Source organism: Leptosomus discolor, chromosome 1 (assembly GCF_034619465.1).
Source record: "Leptosomus discolor isolate bLepDis1 chromosome 1, bLepDis1.hap2, whole genome shotgun sequence".
In the NCBI taxonomy this organism is placed as follows: Eukaryota; Metazoa; Chordata; class Aves; order Leptosomiformes; family Leptosomidae; genus Leptosomus; species Leptosomus discolor.
Window position 1 is genome coordinate 159,344,081 of NC_141391.1, and position 21,548 is coordinate 159,365,628.

The 21,548-nt window shown below is 42.5% G+C and overlaps 1 protein-coding gene across 1 annotated transcript; it reads left to right on the forward strand.

Moving 5' to 3' along the window:
- Window positions 1-989: 989 nt before the first annotated feature.
- Window positions 990-20,833, forward strand: PWP1 (PWP1 homolog, endonuclein). The gene is made up of 15 exons (XM_086468495.1): window positions 990-1,055; window positions 1,136-1,194; window positions 3,488-3,642; window positions 4,046-4,131; window positions 6,488-6,584; window positions 8,208-8,318; window positions 9,082-9,212; window positions 10,584-10,657; window positions 12,812-12,908; window positions 13,811-13,872; window positions 15,640-15,751; window positions 16,789-16,879; window positions 17,703-17,824; window positions 18,272-18,377; window positions 19,123-20,833. Exons 1-15 carry the CDS (start codon window positions 990-992, stop codon window positions 19,248-19,250), a joined length of 1,497 nt encoding a protein of 498 aa, XP_086324621.1. The 3' UTR covers window positions 19,251-20,833.
- The last annotated feature ends 715 nt before the right edge of the window (window positions 20,834-21,548 follow it).

The window sequence follows — 21,548 nt, forward strand, 5'->3', positions numbered from 1 at the left end:
GTTCAATCTGGAGAAGAGGAGGCTGAGGGGAGACCTTATCGCTCTCTACAACTGCCTGAAAGGAGGTTGTAGGGAGGTGGGGTCGGCCTTGTCTCCCAAGTAACAAGCGATGGGACAAGTGGAAATGGCCTCAAGCTGCGCCAGGGGAGGTTTAGATTTGACATCAGGACAGATTTCTTTGCTGAAAGAGTGGTCCAACATAGGAACAGGCTGCCCAGGGAAGTGGTGGAGTCATCATCCCTGGAGGTGTTCAAAAACGTGTCGATGTGGCACTTCGGGACATGGTTTAGTGGGGGTGTCGGGTTGACAGTTGGACTTGATGACCTCAGAGGTCTTTTCCAACCTTAACGGCTCTACGATATTATGGGACAGCACGTTGCTTCACCTGAGCACCCAGGAGGAGCAGTTGCAGGAGGACCCATTACACGGCGAAGCAAGAACTTCTGTTACCAAACGGGTCTCGGGGCTCTAGCTGGTCCCAGCCCCGGCTGAAGACAGCCGGGGTGCCCAGTGCCACAGCCCGGGCTGGTGAAGAAAAGCAACTCGGCGCCCTTTCCGCAATCGATTTTACGAACACCAGAGCAGCCGCTGCCGAAGGCAGTCGCCCTCCCAGCCAGCCCAGTCAGGAACGGAGCGCTCTCATTCCTCGGCCGAGGGGGCAGCCCCCGCCCGCCCGCCCGCCCGCCTTCCTGCCCGCCTGCCTTCCTGCCCGCCTTCCTGCCCGCCTGCCTTCCTGCCCGCCTTCCCTTCACCGCCCCGCAGGCCCCGCCCCGCCGAAGGCCAACCGCCTCTTCTTCCCCCCGTAGCCACGCCCCTCCCCTCCTTCCGGGCTTTGCCGGCGCTCGGAGATGACCTCACGCGCCCCTGTCTCCGCCTCTTCCGTTTTTCCCCACCGTTGCAGGCGGTGCCTGCATCAGCTACGTCACTCGGGGCGCGCCGGCGCCGGTCGCACGTGCCGGACCGCACCGGGCCGCGCCGCCGCCGCCGCCATGAGCTGCCCCGTGACGTGCGCCGCCTGGGTGCGCTGCGGCGTTGCCAAGGAAACGCCGGACAAGGTGGGTGCGGGGAGCCGGGCTGAGGGACCCCCGCGGCCCCCCGCCGCCCGCCCTGACCCCTCTCTGTGTCCGCCCCGCAGGTGCAGCTCAGCGAGGAGGAGCTGAACCGCCTCATCGAGGAGGCCCAGGACAGGCTGGGGTGAGCCGGGGGAGCGGGGCCGGGCCGGGCCGGGTGGGTCGCGTCGCGTCTCCCGGGCTGTGCTGGAGCCGGGGTTGGAGCCTCGCCGCTGACAGGGCTGTGGAGGGGAGGGGGCGGCCCGGGGAGAGCTCGGGGCGGCTCGCTGGAGGCCCGGTCTGGGAAACAGCAGCAGCAGCAGCGAGCAATGGAGATGGGCACCAGCGAGTTCCTCCTGAGGCGGCTCTGTCCAGTGAGCCTGGCGTCCCGGAGGGTCGTTTGTCCCGAAAGCGGAAGGAGGAACCTCGGACGGGGTGTGTGCTGCCTTCGTCGTGGGTGCGACAACGTGGGTCGTGTGCCCATGGGGTTCTTCAGTGGTCAGCCGTGTGCCGTCAGGCTAGCTGAGCCTTCGGGTGGGGTCTGCAGAGACCCGCTCGGGGCCCGATCCTCGCTGGAATCGCAGTTCCCGCCCCGCCTACAGAGAGGAACTAAGAAGTTTGGTTTGTAACCACGGGTGCTTTGGAGCTTGTGGCAAACCGAGGTGGAAGTCCCAAACTTTACTGTGAAAAAGCGAATGTTGAGGGTGAGACGTTGCACCTGAGCAAGTCTGGAGGCCACGGCAGAGCTCAGAATGACTCGGTATTTGTGCTTGGGCAAAACATCGCTCAGGGTGTGGTTATGGTTCACGTATGAAACTGGAAACAGCGCAGCTCTCTGCTCGGCACCGAGAGCCCTTGTAGTTGTGTTAAGTTTTGTCACTCTGCTTTTAAGAAAACAGTAAATCTACTTAGGAAAAGAAAGTGACAGATTTAGGAAACAATCTATGGAAGACAGTAAAGGAATGGCTCCCTTTTGTCTAAAAAAAGATTAGGGAATGAGGTCTTAGTTTTCTGGCCTTTTTTCAGTTAGATCTGTTCACAGGTTTAGACTTCTGATTCTGTTGCAGCTACGCAGGGCGTGTGGTTGTAGCACAGGGCGTGTGGTTGGCCAGGTACTGTAGGGAGCTTTTGTAGTGAAGTGGGTATTGTCCACCAAATTCCTGTTAGCTGGATCTGTGACTCTATTGCTGAACAGACTGTTTTGTCCCAGAATGGGTTTTGTTCTGATTTTGGCTTTTAGTGGTTCCAAAATAATCTTAAACTTTTGGAAGAGTCTTACTTTATGTTAGTTTCTTACCCAGTTAGGTTTAATGTTTGTGTTGTCTGTGGTGTTACTTGTTTCTCCTTTATGCATGTGAACTTCTGGGGTTTTTGAGTGGATTCCTTTCTTTTGCAGTTTCAAAAACATGGAAAGATTTGAGTTTGTTATTCCATTCTGAAGTTTAAGAGAATGTATTTTAAATACCATCTGTAACAACCAAAGGTGTTTTGATCTCTTTATAACAGCTGGTACTTTGTAGAATTTGTTACAACATCAGTCACTTTTTTTCCTGTGCAAAGATCACAAATCAGACTTAGATTTAGAGTCTCTAATTACCTCGTTATCAGTTTTTACCCAAGGAAAAACTGATCAGTGAAACATTTATTTTAGTGAACCAATTATAAAAATAAGTTTCTGATATTTGATTTTGAAATCGTGTCTGTGAGAACTGTCTCGGCTCATTGCCTGGGAATTTTGCTTGCAGAAGGACAGAAGTACAGTGTTTTCAGTAGGGATGAGTTCTTGTGGAACGTGCTCCATTGAGACATCTCTGTTAGGTCCTCGTCCAGTGTTGAATGTACACTTCCTTCTCCTGAATTCCTTCCATACAGAATTGTTGCCATGGAAGTTCCAAGTTTTCTAGATGTTGCATAGTTTACCCGGTAAGAAGTAACCTGCAGTGTGTTCCTACCTAGTGAATTTTATGTTGTTTTTTCTTCTAATGGAAGTATGGGAAGTATGAGGGAATAAGGTCTTAAAAATCTTGAAGAAATGCAAGAGTCATCACACATGACAGGGCCTGGGCCGGGGGGAGGGGGGAAGGAATGTACAGATGTGAATGCACAGAAGTGAGGTTGAGAGCATTGTATCCACAAAAAAAGGGTAAGAGAAAGGGAATTAGACACACGGTTTAGCGCTGTCGAGGAAAATTTGTGCCACATTTTGTCACGAAAACTTTCAAGGAGAAACTTTCTATGGAAGCCTGAGAATAATCGTGGCTTCTGTTTTGGGAAGAGATAGGAAAGGGGTGAATGGATTTCCAAATTATTGGCATAAAGACTTGAAATCTGTGTGAACAGCCAGGATTGTGTGCTGAAATCGTGTTAGCAGTCCCCTCGGCAATTACCTGGCAGCGGAATGCCTGTCACAGTTTCTCAGGGGTGTGTATCTTTAACAGGGATGGCGCTGATGGTACCGATGAAGGCCAGCTGGCACGTGGCACAAATGTCGCCGTTCCTGGCGGAGCCAAGTCTTCTCATAAAAATGAAGACCTGTCTGATAATGAACTGGATGAATATGATTTGGAAAATTACGATGAAGAGGAATACACAGGTAAGAAAAATTTAAGTGTCAGTGTAAGTGAAGAACCTTTTCACCACTTGTTGTGCTTAAAAAAACCTACATGGTGCTGTGTTTCAAATGCTGGAAATTCACATTTTTAATTATTTGCTTGACACTGTCGTTTAGTGAATGAAACAATTCAGCATCCCCCTGCCCTGACACTAGAACCGAGAAGCAGGGTTGGAAAGATTGTCACTCCCCCCTGCTGCCGTGCTGGAGCAGAGCAGCAGAAGTCCCTGAAAGCACTAAGCAATTGAGCTTACTGAGGTTCTGATGTTTGGAACTTGAAAGTCTGTTTAGCCCGCTCCTGATACAGCAATACAGCTGTTGGTACAGGAGTTTCTCACTTCAGCTGTCATTGACATGTATAAAATGTTCTGAAATTCCCATCTAGGTGATCTAAAACTTGGAGACTCTTTGGCTACTTTGGCAGTATATGGGAGTAACGATCATGATCCTTACATCACTCTAAAAAGCACTGTAAGTACTATAAAAACATTGAATGTCTTAAACAGCGTAGACTTAAAAATCAGTTACGTTTTCCACGCTGCCTTAGGGAGTGTAAGTGCCTGCGGTCCTTTTCCAAAGGTGTGCCAGATTTTTGATCAGACAGAACTCTTTTCCTCTAAGTTTGCTTGGTGCAATCCCCTCTACCTGTGCTTTTTACCGTTAAAGTCAGATGTTAAGGCAAACTGGCTCATTATTTAAATTTAAAAAAAAAAACATATTAAACTCTGTACGTCGAGTGGTTTGTCACATATCTAATCAGACACAGAAAATGCTTGAAGAAATAATAATCTCAGGCCACTAATGACCCGAATTAGAAAACTTCCCAGACTCACACCTCCCACCAGTTTGTGGAAGAAACCAAACTGAGGTGGACTTGGGCTAGGTGTCAAATTGGGGGTGAGGCATGAGGAAATAAGTCCCCGTTCAGCATATATGCACAGCATACTGTGAAGTTGACTGCTTCTGCCTGTATTAATTTCCACCAAGTATCAGATGAGTAACATCTCTGCCAGGAGCTGGCTTTGTAGGAGCTTTGTAGGGGGTGAAGATGTCTCTGACTGTAGTCTGACACAAGCCAACTGTGTCAACAGTGCTGTCCTGTTTGTCTTTTTCTGGTGAACAGGGACGCAGCCTGCAAGGCACGAGGCAATCCTTCTGCTCCATTTAACATTGGTGTTGCCTTAGCTAGGATGTTGGGTGCCTCTTCAGAAAAGCTAAGGAGAGATTCCAGAGGATGTCCCACAGTTTCATCGAGAAGGATAGATTGCAATTTGTGATTGACTTAATTTACATGGAGAGATTACGGAAATCAGTTAGAAGGTGAAGTTGTGTGAGAAGTGACAACATGATCTAGAGAGCAGCCAGGAGAGACTGTGATCATCTAGGGCAGGGTGATGGAGTAGATGAGTTTTGGTGACCTCTTCTAAGCATAAAGATGCTGAGATTTTTCTGGGTGCTGTCTTTCCCATACTATTTTGGATTCTTTACAAAGCCGGTAAGATTGGAAGAAAAGAGCAGCTGTAGGTTTCTACCACAGCGTCTAGTTTGTGTGTCAGGGGACTTTGTCAACATGTGTCATCTCAGACAGGGAGTTGTTATGGTGACTTCACGTAACAAAGCTCCAAGAAGAAGGCATAAGTGTTATCTTTAAAATGTATTCGCTTGCTATGTGCACTTTGGGGCACTGTATGTTTTGTCTGTCTTCCACTGACTGGTTCATGATTTTTCTTGCTCTTGTGTACCAGTAGAGGAGAGAAATACTTTGAAAATTATTTTTATAGTCAAAGGTATTTGCACAGGGGTTCAGAGAGAATGTGAGCTGCACTTATTCCGTGTCAGAAAAGCTACCTTTCTTCCAGACATAGATAAAATGAGCAGGTTTTTCTCAAGCCTTTCTTCCTAGGCTCAAGTCCTTTCCTTAAATTCTGAAAGAGGGTACTTTTTAGTTCTTCAACATGCATTTTATGTTGTCTTTTGGTATTTAGGACTGGTACTGTTGAAGACTAAGTATTATGTAACATTAAGTTGATTAATTCAAAGAATTGCAGTCCTCGATAGAATTCAGATATTTAAAAGATTCTTGAAGTGAACAAAAAAAGAAATTAAAAGCTTGCAACAAGAAGTCCAAAAAGTCTTGTATGTGTTTTATATTTGAAGGATGGTACTCTCTGTGTGTAAGGCTATTGACTTTTATGTACGGTTCTTGGTTTTCCACTAACAAAAATTCTCCAAATGCCTTCCATTCCTCAGTAACAATGAAAATGAGATGAGAGGTTACAGCTGTTCTGGTACAGCTGAATGCCCAGTATAGCTGTAGGCGGTATTTTTCTGGAAATATTTTCCAGAAAGCAGACAATGCTTTAATGCTCTTGGAATTGCTTCCTGGATGTGAGGGACAGTTACAATATGCTTATTGTGTAAAATCTTGTTGCACCGTGTAAATGCTGAAGGCATGAGTGCACAAGGGAAATCAGCTCTGTATGCGGGCTCCTGGTGGTGATTCTGTTTTCAGCTAGGGGCTGCATCATGGTAGCCTCAAAATACAGTTTCATATTTGGTAATGAAACGTACCTTTAAATCCACCTAGGTCCACGTAAACAGTCCTTCAGCCTATATAATAGCTATTCAGTCTCCCCGTGATTGAATCTGGTTCCTGCCTTTCTCTGTTCACCACCATAAGGTGGTTTTAGGCGGGTGGGCAGCAGCGTGTTTTGAGTGTTTTCAGTTATAGTTAAAAATTATTACTGGTTCAACCTTTTGAATGTGTAGTTTTGTGTGTTTATGTGCTTTGCTTAACTTCCGTTGTCCTCTCCTCTTTGCCATTCAGGATCAATATGAACAGGAGGACTTCATGATTAAGCCCAGTGACAATCTTGTCCTTTGTGGCAGAGTCGATAAGGACTACTGTAGTTTGGAGGTCCATGGTAAGTAAGATAGGATGTGTTCCTTACAGTGAACCTAGGGGATATGTCCTGCCGAGCCTGTTCCATATGGCTGTGTAGAAGGGGGAGGGGGTTGGCCTTTGGAAGGTTTGGGTTTTTTCCTCCCCTTCTGCCCTGTGTTTTGCCCTCTTTCCTATGTCATAGTACTTTAGGCACTTTGCAGAACTAGAGTATTTCATGTGGAGTTATTGTTATTTAGAGGATAGTGTGCTTTTTCCAGGCTGTATAGCATTTCCTTTCCTTATTTCATTTCTAATGACACTTAGAAAATACTATGGCATTTTTGTTCTCTGAACATACCGTCTTTCTTCCAAACAGTCTTACTGCCCATATCATGCAAGCTTCCTCTAGTGGTTTGGTTTTTTATTGGGGTTTTTTCTTTCAGCCTTCTCCTTGCTTCTTTAAATGGGCTTTCCACTGTTGGGAGTAGAAAAATCAGCACCTTTATCATCTTAGTTTTTAGAAGAGGTGATCCTTAATAAGGTCTGAATAACACTTGCTCTAGGGATGGCTTTAGTTTTACTGTGTAAAAGATTTGTGTGTTGCAGCAAGGAGTATTACTGAGTGTGCTGAAGTTACCGTATTTTCTTACAGTGGTTCTTTGGGGGAATGTTTCTGGCTACTTCTGCTATGGTACATGTTTCTGCAAGCAGAGTATTCTGTTTTCTTAAAACAGCAAGACCAAAGTGTTTGAAAGCATCTCTTCAGATACCAGCATCTGGCATTTTCTCTGTCTGGAGGTGTTTACAAATTTTATTAACTGTGTTATTTTCCCGATGTAAATTTCTAAAACAATAGCAGAGGCTTCTGCAGTTTATAACGTTGGGTAGCCCTGTCTTAGTTAACTACTAAGGCTTAGTTAACTGAAGACTTCAGTTAGTGTCTGAACATCTGTCACACGCACTTAAAAATGGCACAGTGATTTTGTGTGTGTGATGATACTGTGTTATTAAAATAATTGATATTTGCTCTGCTATTGAGTTAGTAAATTCTTCTGTTATAAGGAGAAAAACAGCTGGCCGAAGGGACTGCTGTGTTTAGTGTATGGTTGTTTTACCAAAACTCTGCCTGTATCTCAGTTACAGCCTGCTGAAGGTGACTTCATCTGACTTCTTCAGCTTCCTCTAGTTTGAAAACTGTTTGTCTCTTGCCTTCATCTTCCCTTCGATTTAATCTGGAATTATTTCTTTTTTTCTTTTTTTTTTTAAATTTTTTAAATTGCTGATTCTGTAAAATTAACATCTAAATCTTCATTAATGTATCCTGATGTAGAATGTGGTGGATACGGAGTATCTATGTTGAAGTGGTCTTACAAACAAGGTAGCATAGTGTGCTAGGAATAAAGCTTTGCTGAACTTGTCACTTCTTTATCTGAGGTACACAGGAGAATGTTTGTTTGGGTTGTGTAATTCTGTGAGGCGTGACGTTGGTACTTGGAGGCTCTGGCCTCTGCGCTAAGACCCTGAACACGCTGCGAATTTGCATTCCAGATCTCCTTGACAATTTAGTGTTTGCCACATCTGCCTTTCGCAGAAGTGAACTGTTTAAGGTTGCTTCCTTTTCCTCTTCACTGATGTCTTATATGTCTTAACAATTCTTTTTCAGTTTATAATCATGAAGAGAACTCATTTTACATACATCATGATATTATCTTGCCTGCTTACCCTCTAAGTGTGGAATGGTTGAATTTTGATCCTAGTCCTGATGAATCAGTAGGTAAAGTACAAAGGATACTGTAAATGTCCAGTTAAATAATTTTTACTTGAAAAATATATAAATGTGATGTTGTCACTAAATAATTTCCTCCAGTGGTACGAACAGGAATAAAACCAAGATACTAAGATGGAAAACTGCATATCAGTATATCAGGTTTTTTGGTTTGGTGATACAGTCACCTTAGTGATGCTGCCATAACAAGTTATTTGACTAAAACACTGGTTTTATTACAAATAATTAAGTTACTGTCAGCTAGGACACCAGAGCGAGCTCTTCTCTAATATGCTTTATTTTCCATTTGGAAATGAGAAGTTGCTTTTGTTCAAACTCATTACGGCCAATGCAATTGATTAACTGTAAAACGCTGCAAAAATCATATATATTTGTGTATTTAGTAACCTTTTTCCTGCATTTTACAGATACTTCTTTTTTTTCACCTTAGTACAGGGAATGTGGTTTTGGTTTTGTTTTCCTTTAAAAAAACCAAACAAAACATGTGGAGCTTCATGCAGCTTCTTTGAACAGTTACTTGTCCTGAAGGGGAAGTGTATTGGAGAGGAAGTAAATGTTTTTCTGGCAATCTCTGCTGTCAGTTGATATTTTTAAATTGCTCCTTGTCAGTTATAAACATCAGATATGTTCAAATAGAAGATTCTGGCACATAAGTCTAAGTTTTACTTAAAGAAATAAACAGCAGCTGGATTGCCAAATACTCTGTTTCGTAGCTAAATAAATATGGTTGCATTTGGGTTTCTGCTTGTAGGAAATTATGTTGCGGTGGGTAACATGACCCCGGTTATTGACGTTTGGGACCTTGATGTAGTAGAATCCTTAGAACCAGTCTTTTCTCTTGGAGACAAGAAAGAGAAAAAGAAGAAAAAGAAAGGAAAGAAAGTAAGTATTACAAAACAGTTTTTCTGGTTGGATGGAGGAAACTTAGAGCAAGGATGATGTCATTATTACTTTTTTCTTACAATGAAAAAATCATAGATAACGTGGTTTAATTCCGTCTGTCATGTTGAGCGATGGTGTTTAGACAGGTTACAGAAGGTAATGCCATGGTCATCTGCAATAGGGTAAAATTGGTATCTTCCTGTGACTTGGAGTTGAAAAGGCATTGAGCGATAAAGGACAAGGCTGACACTAATAAAACATGTTTACTCAGGATTTACCTCTGTTAGCTTTAAGCATCTTTTAAGCTAGCCATCGAGATTGCCTGAGGTGAATGCATAGAGACACACCCGGAGAATGGTTGAGTTTCTTTTAGTGGACTGCAGAGAAAACCTGAGCTACCAAAGAGGAAGACTGAGGTTTAGACTGGGTGCAAAGTTATGTGAGAGGAATCTGACCCTCATTGTAAGCCTGAATGTGCTGTTATGATTTGTCCAAGTTCTTTGGTATGTAGAACAAGTATGGAAGATAACATGAGTTAAGTTTTCTGGATTTTGTGTATAGTAGGTGCTTCAGGAAGTGTGTAAAGACTCCCTAGAGTAAATAGGGAAGGTGAACCCTGGGTATGTAGCTAATCTTTGTGTCCCAAAGGAAGGAGCACTGCAGTGTTAGTCAGCTAAAGAACCACTCTGTGCAATTGTCACAGGGGGGTTATTTCTTGAGCTCTCAGACCTTCTGGTTTTAAAACCAATAGGAAAAATATTCTTGGAAGGGGAATTTGTTTTGTGAAACTTACTTCTGAAAATCACTGAGTTACCAGAATTGCTGTTGAAGATACCATTCATAAATGTTACCTCAATTTGAAATGCTAATTATTCTCTGTATGGGTAATTAAAGCCTGGAATTAAGAACAGGAGAGGAATGGGATGGTTTATGGGTGGTTTCCAATTGCTGTCTCAGTAAACTTTGAAGCTTAACCATTTTAAATTAGAATTTGTAGGAGCTGGCAGTTACAAAGACCTAAAGCTCAGTTGGAAGGAGGGAGAAGGATCTGCCAGAAGTGTTTAGAAAGAAGCTGAAGAAGCTGCACAGTAGCTGGAGACAATGAAATTTCTTCTGCTAGCCTGAAGGGAGTAACCAGTTCTGTAAGCCCACCGGCTGCAAATGGAGCAATCTGAGACCTGGGGTAGGACGCAAGGTGCAGGTACTGCAGAGACAGTTCTGTCAAAAGCCTTGTTGCAGCGAGTGACAGTAATTTAAAACATGAAGTTTTTGTGAAGGTGTTGAGGAATTCGTACTAATGTGTTGTAACGCCTGATTTCCATTGAAGCTGTAATTTTCAAAAGTCTGTTTATGTTGTATCTGCCTACACAGAGTTTATCTTCAGAAGGGACAGTGGAAGGACATACTGATGCTGTGCTTGATCTCTCGTGGAATAAACAAAGCAGGTAAAAGAATACTTGAACAACAATGGATGGCTACAAATTTGCATACTTAATTAAGCAGACATTTTTCACACAAAAATCATATGTAGTATAACATGGAGCTTGAAAGCAATGCTGAAATATATCAATTCTCAAAAATACAAACACTCCCGCTTGGGTTTTTTTAACTAGAAGTCTTGATTTATTTTTTTAAAAACCTATGTATTGTTGCAGATCGCTGTATTTGCAGGTTGTCCAGATGAGGGCAGGGCTAAGGTGGGTCTAAGCCATTTGATAAATCTGTGACGTTGAAGTCCGATGCACAAACTGGAGAAGGGCTGCCCTGATCTGTGCCAATCTGCCAACGGCCTAAAACACCATTTCAACAGACGGATTTATAGAAGGAAGTCCTTGCTGTGCTGTTTTTTTTTTTGACTCTGGCTTTTGCTCCAGAGCTGTGAACAGAAAAGAGAGTGTCAAAGCCCTAGTAGCACAGTTACAGAAATACCTCTGACATCTGAGTTATCCTAGGCAGAGGGAGTTCCCTGTTGCCTGCATGAACTAGCAACAAAGTGCTGCTCTTGAACCAGCGCAAAGCTGGCCCTTCTTGGGGGAGAGGTCAAGGACAATGTGCTGACTGAAGTAAAGACGCTGCTGGTTTTTATCGCCTACGTGGTTGTTAACGGTTCGACTGCCAGAGGATCCTCAGCATGGGCCTTGAAATGGTTCCAGTCAGACACAGGCTGATTTTTTTTTTTTTTAGTGGTGTGTGGGTTGGTTTTTTTTTTTTGCTGCTGTCATAAATGCCTCTGAAGATACACACAGTCAACTCCACATATTCCTGATGAGCAGGTGTAAGGCTTCACTTGTAGTGCTTCGTTATCTAAATAGTGAAGAAGGAAACACATAGACGTAGAGTAAAAGTGCATAAATTGCACTCTTACTTTACAGTGTGCTGTCTGTTGTTCTTAAATTACACATATATGCACAGAGTGTGGTAGTGATTATTCCATCAGTCTTACAAAAAAGTAGCTTTCAAGTACCTGGAAATGGTTGTCTGGTGAGAATATAGAGACAAGTCACAAAAATTGTGGCTCCACTAGTAATAGTCTGGAATGCGTAATTCTGTAATGTGCCGAGTTATGAACTCATTGATACTGGTAGATCTTTCAGGAAATAAAAACAACCTTGAAGAGGGAAGTTTATGGGCAAAGCAAGGAACTCCTTGAAGCAGCTTATATTTAAATGTTTTTTTTTTTAAGCAAGACTTGCTGTGACAGCTCTCTATAAATAACTTTCTGCCTGTAGGTCATCATGGTGTTACTGTAAAATGTTCTCATAGCCTTCACTATGCATTTTCTTAGCTTTGTCTTGTAACATTGTTTGGGAGAACAGTGTTTCCAGGAGAGTGTTAGCTCTTTCAGTCAGAAACAGTTGGTTAATATAAAAAGAAAAAGGTGAAGAGGGAGCAGTTTCAATCAGAAACAGCATGTTGAGGTAATAGATACGTTTTTAAGAGCAATGGAGCAGTGGTACTGTGTATTTGACAGGCCTTTGGGAATGTTTTGGGTTTTTTCTGATTATCTTCTAAACTGGGCTGTTAACACAGTTGGTCAAACTTAAGTTGAAATGTGGGGTCTGTAAACTAGTTAAAATGTTAGTGGTTCCTTTCAGCATTCTATGAAGGATGCACAGTGTTGAGTCTTCAGCAGTTATATAAACACTTAGATATTAAAGAGCAAAATATTTTAGAAATGGGTTTGTCCGCTCTTGGCTGACTGTTGAATAGAACTAAGTTGCATAGGTAATGTTTAAAAATACTATCTTTAATGTCAAAGCAAAGGAAGTGCTTAAAAGCCTTTCTTAATTTGTTTTGTTCAAGAAATCTTCCAGTAAATGGTATTTTAAGTGGTGTTGAGGGAGATATACAAGCAAAACTGTCAATGTTATTACTGTAAGTATTGTACTAACGTAATGTAATACAGTCTGTTTGTAGTCGCTGCTTGTAGCTTACAATTACCTTCGGGGAGTTATCCCTCAGGCTTGAGATATGTAGTCTATAGACCAGAGTGTACTTGATCTCAGAATCAAGCTGTGTATGCATTTGGGATTTTTTGACCATTATTTGTTTGTATCTGTATAAAGATTTTTAAAACTTTTTTTTTGATCCATTATCAGGAATGTTTTAGCAAGTGCATCTGCTGACAATACTGTGATTTTGTGGGATATGTCTGTGGGTAAGCCAGCGGCCAGCCTGATGCTACATACAGACAAGGTATGTAATAATGGCTGTGTTTCTTCCACTGTAGAACACAGGGGGAAAAAAAACCCTGCAGTTTTTCATTAGCTGCTTGATAGTGAACGCTTAGAACAACAATTCTGTAATTTCTAACAATGGTGCGGAATTCTTTTAATTTGTGAATTAGTTGCTTTTGTGAACCACACTGTATTTGCTTTTAAAAATGTTAAACTTACCCTTTAGAAAGTTTTCAGAGAGGTACAGCAGTTTTTAAAATGCTTTTTGTGTGAAGGCCCTGATGGTTGGGAATCTAATTGTGCAGGTATGAGCTACAAAAAATAGATCTCTGAGCGTAGGTCAAACTGTAACTCTCTCTTTAAGGAAACATGAGTGTCAGTTACAGTTTGTTCTAGGTAAGAAAGGTCTAAAATAAATGGTACTAAAATACTATAGTGATAGGGACTTCATAAGTTAATTAATCTCACAGTAATTAAAATGTGAAAGTAAGTTATTAATAGCTATAACCTTATTTTGCTGTTAACAAAGTCACTGCCCTTGGCGAACTCCCGATTTCCATTTTTTGCAAACATCTGCATTTTTCCCTAGACTGGAAGCAGCTATTCTTTTACTTCCCTCCAGCTTATTTTTTTTTAATATCTAGGGGAGAAAGGGGGCACATGGTTCTGTTCAGATAAATTATATTGGAAAATATCTTGTTTCCACTCGGTGGAGTGTTTGAAATAAAAATAATGTGCATCTCTTGCACTGTTTTGTGAAAAATGTGAGTATCAACAAGCTTAACAGGAGGGTTTTTTTGGGGAAAATGTGCTGGTTTTGGGGAGGGGGGGGCTGTGCTCAGTTTGTTCAAAGAAAGTTCCTCTGTGTGTGTGTGTGTTATCTCAATGCTTATTTTTAAAATAAAATCTTCTGTTATCTAGGTCCAGACACTGCAATTTCATCCGTTTGAAACTCAGACCCTTATTTCTGGATCTTATGATAAGTATGTCAGGGTAATATTTTCAAATGTTACACATAGGGAGGGTATTAGTATGGAATTAAGCCCGTTAAGTTGCCTCATGTTTTCTTTTTCATTTGCTTATAACTGTGCCAAATTTGCATAATGCTGTTATTTTTTTCCAGTGAGATAGCCAGGTTTGTATGTGGCCAAAATGTAGTTTTCCTTAGCGCTTTCTCAGGACTAGCCAAATCCTTTAACCGTCTGGACGGACATTTTCTGTGCCAGGTGTCTGCTGCAAACTGAATTTATTTCTTAATTTTGCCTTACGGCATTTTCTGCGTTGGGAATGTGTCACTGGTCGTTCCTGTGAAAACTTGTCTAGGTTTTGCCAAACTGCAAGACCAGGGTGGGGGCATGAGGGACCAGTGCGCTCCCTGCAGCCTCTACTGATGGGCACGCCATGGCCGAAGTGTAACGGGCAGGCTCCTGCGATGGCAGCCTGGAGATGCGGCGCAATGGTTTGTGTCAGCCCACTGGGCCGAGCTCTGCAACTGCCAGTTCTTATAAGCCTTGTCAGCCAAAAAACTTCCCCTGTTCTCCCATCTCATAGGGGCAACTTTTTAATTTTGTTCTATAATCGTGATTTTCTTTATTGATTTTTTTTTTTTTTTTATTCTGCTTTTAAGACTTTGTCCTTGTGTTAAAATATTTATAGACTTGTCAATCTTTAGCCAAGCCTTTATGTTCTCAGGCTTCTACTATGCTTTTGCTACATCTGCTTAAGTGAAAGTATTGGCAAAAAAATTTTTATTGTTGCTAGGAACCTGCTTCTGTCCACTTTCCTCCCCCTTGACTTCCTTTGGTAAAAAGTCCAAGCACTGAGAACAGCTACTCGATCCCTTTTAACTAGCCCTTTGGTACCATGGGCACTATGAACCAGTGTTCTACCTATAAACTAGTAGACCGCCTTTGTGGATTTTTCCCATAAAGCCTCGTGGGACCACAGGCTATTCAATGAATATTGGCAGATGCCTTCATAACCTGAAAGTCAGTCTGTTTAAAAATTGTGTCTGAACTAAAACTTGGTGTAAAACACCTGGTAAAAGAGCTGAGAAATCTAGATCACATTTCTGTGGCTCTAAGTATAGGATAGGAGTGGGAGTGGGTTACACTGTGGATGTAAATTGTGGTGCGATGTTGTGGGAGTGACATCATCCCTCCTTTCATGCATTTGCATCCGGGAGCTTTTTGAGTTGGGACAGATTTTGCCACCACTGGGCTGAGCACATGCCTGCAAAGGACCCACTAACTCCCACCCACTCTTTCTCTTTTTTTGGAGTAGCATTTCCCTAACCATTTGTAAAGGTTAATTTATTTCTTTTTATTAAAGCATGTTTGAAAATGTTTGTATATGTATGACAAATTGATTTCCTAATTAGTGCATTATTTTTGAACAGTCATTACTTGACTTCACTGAAGTGTGTTCATAATTAAGTGACGTATTTGCATAATTATGGTCTCCTATGTGATAAGTATCTTACGTGTTGAATAAATTCAAGCTCTGTTTGGTTAGTTTCAATAGAACGGCTGTTTGTAACCAAGATGAAACTTTAAAGTATATGGAAAAAGCTTATGCTTATCTGAGAAATCTTCATCCGTTACTGAGCTGGAAGACTAGTGAAGTTGTCTCCATTTTAATTTTTGAATCGTAGTTTACACGGACCTTCTGTAGATGCCAGCGGTAAAACAAACTACGTGAAGTGTTCTGCCTTGATTTTTATTTTAATTTCCTGCCCCTTTCTCCCACAGATCAGCTGTGCTGTACGATTGCAGAAACCCACAAGATAACCACCGAATATGGCGGTTCAGTGGCCAGGTTGAAAGAGTAACTTGGAATCATTTTTCACCTTGTAATTTCTTAGTGAGTACACGCTCTTCTATTCTTGGTCTGTGGACTGTTGCCATTTCATTCAACCTGTATTTTTGTGTTCATAATGTTTCTGAATCATATAGTGGAGCTGATGGACAGTTGGACTGTTGGCGTTGCTTACTGTAAAAATGCAGTGTCTGGGAGGATGGTTTTAGGTAGCTTTTTCAACAAGTATATCGAGACCAGCTACTTACTTGGTATCTTCATTATGACAGTAGAAAAGCAACTGATGCTGATGCTTTCTCACTCCAGAGGTGGCATCTTTGCCGTGTTGTTGTAGTGTTCAGTGGCTGCGATATATTTTCCTTTGCATAGTTGCGGTTGTATCTCAGGTAATGAGGCAATTGCAGCTGAGAAGTAGTTAATTAGAACAAAGCTCATGAATATTAATTCAGTATTTCAGATCGGCGCTAGAGGGCACTGTCCTCCTAGCCGGTATAGAGTAAAAATACGTTGGTTTTGTTGAGATTTTTATTATAAAAACTTTTAAGCAGAATTTAAAGCCAACTCTTTTTTTATCTCAGTGGCTGGCTAGTTCTCTGTGGCTTTGTGCATACAGCCAACAAAGGCAGTTGCTCAGTTCTGTCGGGTTTATGGTGTAGATCTCTCTCGCTGTGATGACAGTTGGCTTTGCACAGGGCTATTATGTAGCCACTGGATGGCTCCATAAACTTTGAACTGGCAGTTAAGGGACTAAAGGCTCGGTATTTCATTACCTAACATGAAAGCTGAGCTTAGTAGTGCAACGATCTTCAAAATACAATTTAAGAAATTTGTACAGGATTAAGACTTCCATGTAAGCCAGTGCAGCATAGTTTAGGTACTTAGAATAGCTCAGCGCCAGCTGGATGGAGTCTGACTTTGGGGATGCAGACCTGCGTGCACTGTGTGGCATGCCCTACTGAGAAGCAGGGTATGTCTGTCTTGGATCACGGGGATTTACTGGAGTGCGGGTGTTATCTCCTAGGAGCTTTTTTCCAAACGAGTGACTATGGCTGCTTGTTTTTAAAATGTTGTGCTTTCCTTAGGCAAGCACGGAGGATGGCTTTGTGTACTGTCTGGATGCTCGTTCTGATAAGCCACTGTTTACTCTGAAAGCTCACGATGAAGAGGTGTCAGGTAAATCGTGTGTGCGTTGTGTTTGTCCCCAGTGGCGAGGCACATCTGGAAGATGCCTTTAACCAGTATGGCTGAGGCGGTAGTGATTCCTTGCTTGACAAGTGAGAGCTGTGCGTACTCATCACGGGTAGCTGGCACATGAGACAACAGTGAACTTTCTCAGTGAATGTCATGAATAAGCAGGTCAAAACAGATCTGTTCACATGGGTCACACTCCCTCTGTTTTTTTTGGGTGAGGAAGAAAAAACTATGGAATCTGGTCCAGGATTATGAACTATAATGTTTACCTCCTCTATCCATAATTATTTTATACTGACAGTCACTCTGGAGATGATTTAGGTATGGCACATGGGAAGGTTTTCACATTGCCTCCTTTAGGCTACTTTAATTATTTGACCAGTGCAGGAGCTTCTAAAAAGCAACTTGGAGCACCTGGTGAAGTGTCCAAAATTGGAGATCGTATGAATGTGCCCCATTGTCTTGGATAGCAAAAGAGATGGTCTTTGGCAAGTGAATGAAGAAAACTACTTGGGCAAGCCAGGTGATGTGAAGCAAGAAGCAGAACAACAGCCTCTTTGCACTGTTACTGCTGTTGGCTTGAGAGACAGAACAGGGCTACGTGAAGTCAGTTTGCTCTCGCTACAGGGAGCAGTGGCAGCACGAAACTTTCATTACTGGTTTGCTCCTTTGTGCTGGAACAGAGTCTAGTAGTGTGAGGAGAATGTTGGGTTTGTTCTCACGATTTCGCTTCAAAATGTGTCCTCACCTCTGTGAAACAGTGATTACCTGGTGCGCTTACACTGCTGCACTCTTCATCTTCCAGGGCTACAACTAAGCAGTCAGATCAAAGGGTGCCTGGTGACATCATCTGCTGACAAATGTGTGAAAATTTGGGATATCCTGGGAGACAGACCAAGTTTAGTCCATTCCAGGGATATGAAAATGGTAGAGTAATACTCATTTCTTGATTCCAAGAAAGTTTATATATATAAACTATGTCTGTTTGTTCTTTTTTGTCTAGCTTGGGTCTTGTTTTGCCTTTCTTTTAGGGGAAAAAAAAAATCACATCTGTGCATGCTGGGTAAATCGTTCTCATTACGGTGCAGTATTCAATTCAACACCTCATTGGGAGACTGCTGCAAAGCCTCAGACCTGAGTATCAGTTTTCTGAGTAGGGCTGTAGGTGCTCTGATGTGTATCTGCCAGGTTCAAGACAAAGATGCAATTTACTGTTTGTAATTAGCGGCTCTTGGCTTTAATTTTGTGTCTTTACAAAATAAGTTTCAGGAAACCTAGCTTCCCTGTGAAAGTATTTTCAGATGACAAATTCATTTTAGGATTATATTAAAAAAAAAAAAAAAATCCTTCTCTTTCTTCCCCTCACCCTCCCAGGGTGTTATCTTCTGCGCAGCTTGCTGCCCTGACTTCCCGTTTGTTTTCGCCTTTGGAGGAGAGCGAGAAGGGCTGCGTGTTTGGGATATAAGCAAGATTTCTGCAGGTAACGTTCATATTTCTTTGAATCTTGTGGTTCTCCCCTTGTCCCCAGGGTGTATTTGTATATTCAGTAATGTATTGTGGCTCTGAAGGAAACTGTAGGTTAATATTTAAAATACCCCAAGACTGCGTATATGTTCACGTTTTCAGCTTCAAAAAATGTGCATTTTTTCCTAACTTGGAGAACTGTGTTTGTCACATGATTTATTTTCTTGTAGCTGAAGTGTAATACCCGATTTCTTATAATACCTGTGTTTTACTTTTTTATTTCATGTTCCTGGTGTAATCAAGTATCACATTTTTGAGTCCTTGTAGGAATGAAAGTGAGGACTGGTTTTGATTGGTGGTTGTAGCTACACGTAACTAAATGGCATGAATTTTTGGAGAAGGCTTTTAAGAGCTTGGTGGAAACCAGAGAGACTAAAACTAGAAATAAATTATTTAAACTTAATGTTTTGCTCTACAAACCCCATCCATTTCACAGTACTTAGGTACAGGAATTATGCACAGGGAAATCTCTAGAGATGCTCTGGGGGAGAAATAACAGGACTTGCAATTTAAGTATCGTGTGTGTGAGATTGTTCTGACATGTAAGCTTCAACTCCCTGCTCAGGGTAAGGGGAGAAGCTTTGAAACGGCACCGGGTTAGGATTTCCATGCCATTCCACGATGCTCACTCACCATGCTATACCTGCTGTACTGCTCTTGTTCCTGGGAGATTAACGTGTAAGCAATCCCCTGTCTTGCAGTGAATGAAGTTTTTGGAAACAGAGAGAGACTTGCTCTGGCTACTGCCAGCTCTGCGGCTTGCAGCTCCGTGGCCGGCGGCAGCAGCAGCAGCAGCAGCAACGATGTGGAGACAGCAATGGAATCGTGATGGACCAAACATCCAAAAAATCAAAGTAATTACTGGGACTAGGACTAATGTGTGTTCTACAAATCCCCCCATTTGGTGAGAGTTCATAGAAATTACCCGAGCGTCTTGCTGTCAGCAGGCTGCTTCGTCTGGGACAAAGAAACACTGTGATGTGGTTGAGCTCTAAGTCAGCAGTTCTAAGTTCCTGCTGCTGTTACTGGCTTTGAAAGATGAAATCACTCGCTTTTGCCTGAGATTATGCTCCCTGCAACAGGGGCCACTATGTGTAAAGCTGATATATAAAATGAAACAGTCACTAGAAAAGCATTCTGCTGCTACCAGAACTTTCTTGAATACTGCAAAGAAGGCTCTAATGTTCTAAGAGCATAAGGAAAATACTTCAGACAAGTTGTATAATAAATAAACAAAAGCTGAATGAGATGACAAGTGTAAATAGATATTTACCCTTGGTTTGAGGCTAGATTTACAGATTTCTAATACAGATTTTAAAAGTTCTATGTAACTTTTTTAAGTCTCAAGAGTATTTCTTGGGCAGTAAGTTGGGAGTCCCCGAGTAGAATCTTGAAATGTAACACCTCAGATCACCAACATCAAACCAGAAATATCCCAGCCCTGTCCTGTCAAGATCAAGGGGTTTTTTTCCCCCTGGTTCCACAGCACCTGAAGCTTATTGATGTTGCCTGTGCATTGGGTATTTCTTCAAGCTCCAGAGGTAGCGTGTTTAAAGCGAATTTGAACTGAAAGAAGGAGCTGCTACTCGGAAGAGGATGAGAGGCTGTCGGGACATAAAGCGAGGGCAGGGATCTCAGCTGGGCACTGTCAGTGGTGAACGCTGTCTGTGTTACCTACTCATGTTCTTAACTCCTCCCAGGCATTTCTGCCTGAAACCTGAAGGCACAGAGGAACATTCTGAGTACCAGCCTAACCACTGACTTAAACGCTTCGTTTATAGCATCGGGAACCTAGTCAAGGAATGTGACTCAAAACAATTTCCTCACATTTAAAATGGACACCCAAGTGCCTTACCCCAGGCCAGAAGTTAAATGATGCTCTTATCCTCCTGTGTGAAGTGCTTCCCTTTCCACACACTGGAAGGTGTCCGGTGAAGTGCTGCTGCTGCAAAAGGGCTCTGGGTATTAAAGCAACTGCAGTCAAAGCAGCAGGGCATGTAGTTGACAAGATCTTACCGCTGCTTTCCGCCCTAGCTTGCTGTAACTCCTTCTGGTGAGGTAAAGCAGCTGAAGTGTAGCAGCACAGACTGCAGATGGGGAAGAGGCAGGGCCGAAGGTTTCCTTCCCATCCCTCGAAGTAAAATGGCTGCTTCTAAATCCAGTTCAGCTGTTTCTAGTCTGGCGACAGGGGTTTAGGAGGGCTCTGCAGGAACCAAGGATATTTTGGATGTGTTGGGATTTCTGCCTCAATCCTTTCTCTGCCAAGCAACCATGGACAACAAGTGAACAACTGCTTTTGTGAAGCTTCAGAAGGTGAAAAGCACCAGAACCACCTCTGTTCAAGTACTCTCCACTGAAAAGCTACACGTTTTTCAAAGCTTTCATTTGAAATAAAGGCTTTGTGTTAAGCTCTTTGAGGCTAGTCATTTCTGTTACCTCTGCCTCTGGTGTTAAGTGGCACTGTAGCTCTGGAAGTCGCTTTTTGTTTTAGGAAGAAATTGCTTTTGCACTAAACGAAACCCCTCAAGAGGTCTTTCTGGTGCTTTTTTATTCCCATACTGATCTCAGAGGGTGAGCATTATGCATTTTCAGGTTTGAAGAACCCAGGGAGCTCTCTAGGAACTACAGCATACAGGGAGAGGTACAGCTGAGCTTAGGCCATTTAGGGCAAGAATTGGGATGCTCCAACTGCCTTGTCAGAGAACAGAGCTCAGCTTGCTCTTCCTTTGCAGCACAGCCTGAGGAGCCACACAGCAAATCTACAAGGTTTAAAGACAAGTTCTTAGCTGAGCCTGTTCATGGAGGTGCTCCTATCCATACCTTGTCCCAGGAAAGCTTGGGAGAGGCAGATGATGAAAAAGTATTAACTTCTGTTAGCATCATTATCAGAAATAGGAACCTTTTTTTTTTTTTGGAGTATGTAAATATTTTAAAAGAACATTAGAAAAGAAGGAGCCACATTTTTAATTTTTTAAAAGAAAACAACAGACTGAAATACATCTTCATCCATAAATAATATTAGCAGCAAACCCTCCCATCACTCTAGGTGGTAAAAGGTTTACAGCACAAGTAATACATACTGTAAACACTGGTCATCTGTAAGCCTCTTCCTTGCTGAGTCTATACA

Coding starts and splice junctions, on each gene's coding strand:
- PWP1 (XM_086468495.1), top strand. CDS start 990: ATGAGCTGCCCCGTGACGTGCGCCGCCTGGGTGCGCTGCGGCGTTGCC. Junction 6,585..8,207: donor CTGTAGTTTGGAGGTCCATG/GTAAGTAAGATA, acceptor ATTCTTTTTCAG/TTTATAATCATGAAGAGAAC. Junction 8,319..9,081: donor TAGTCCTGATGAATCAGTAG/GTAAAGTACAAA, acceptor TTCTGCTTGTAG/GAAATTATGTTGCGGTGGGT.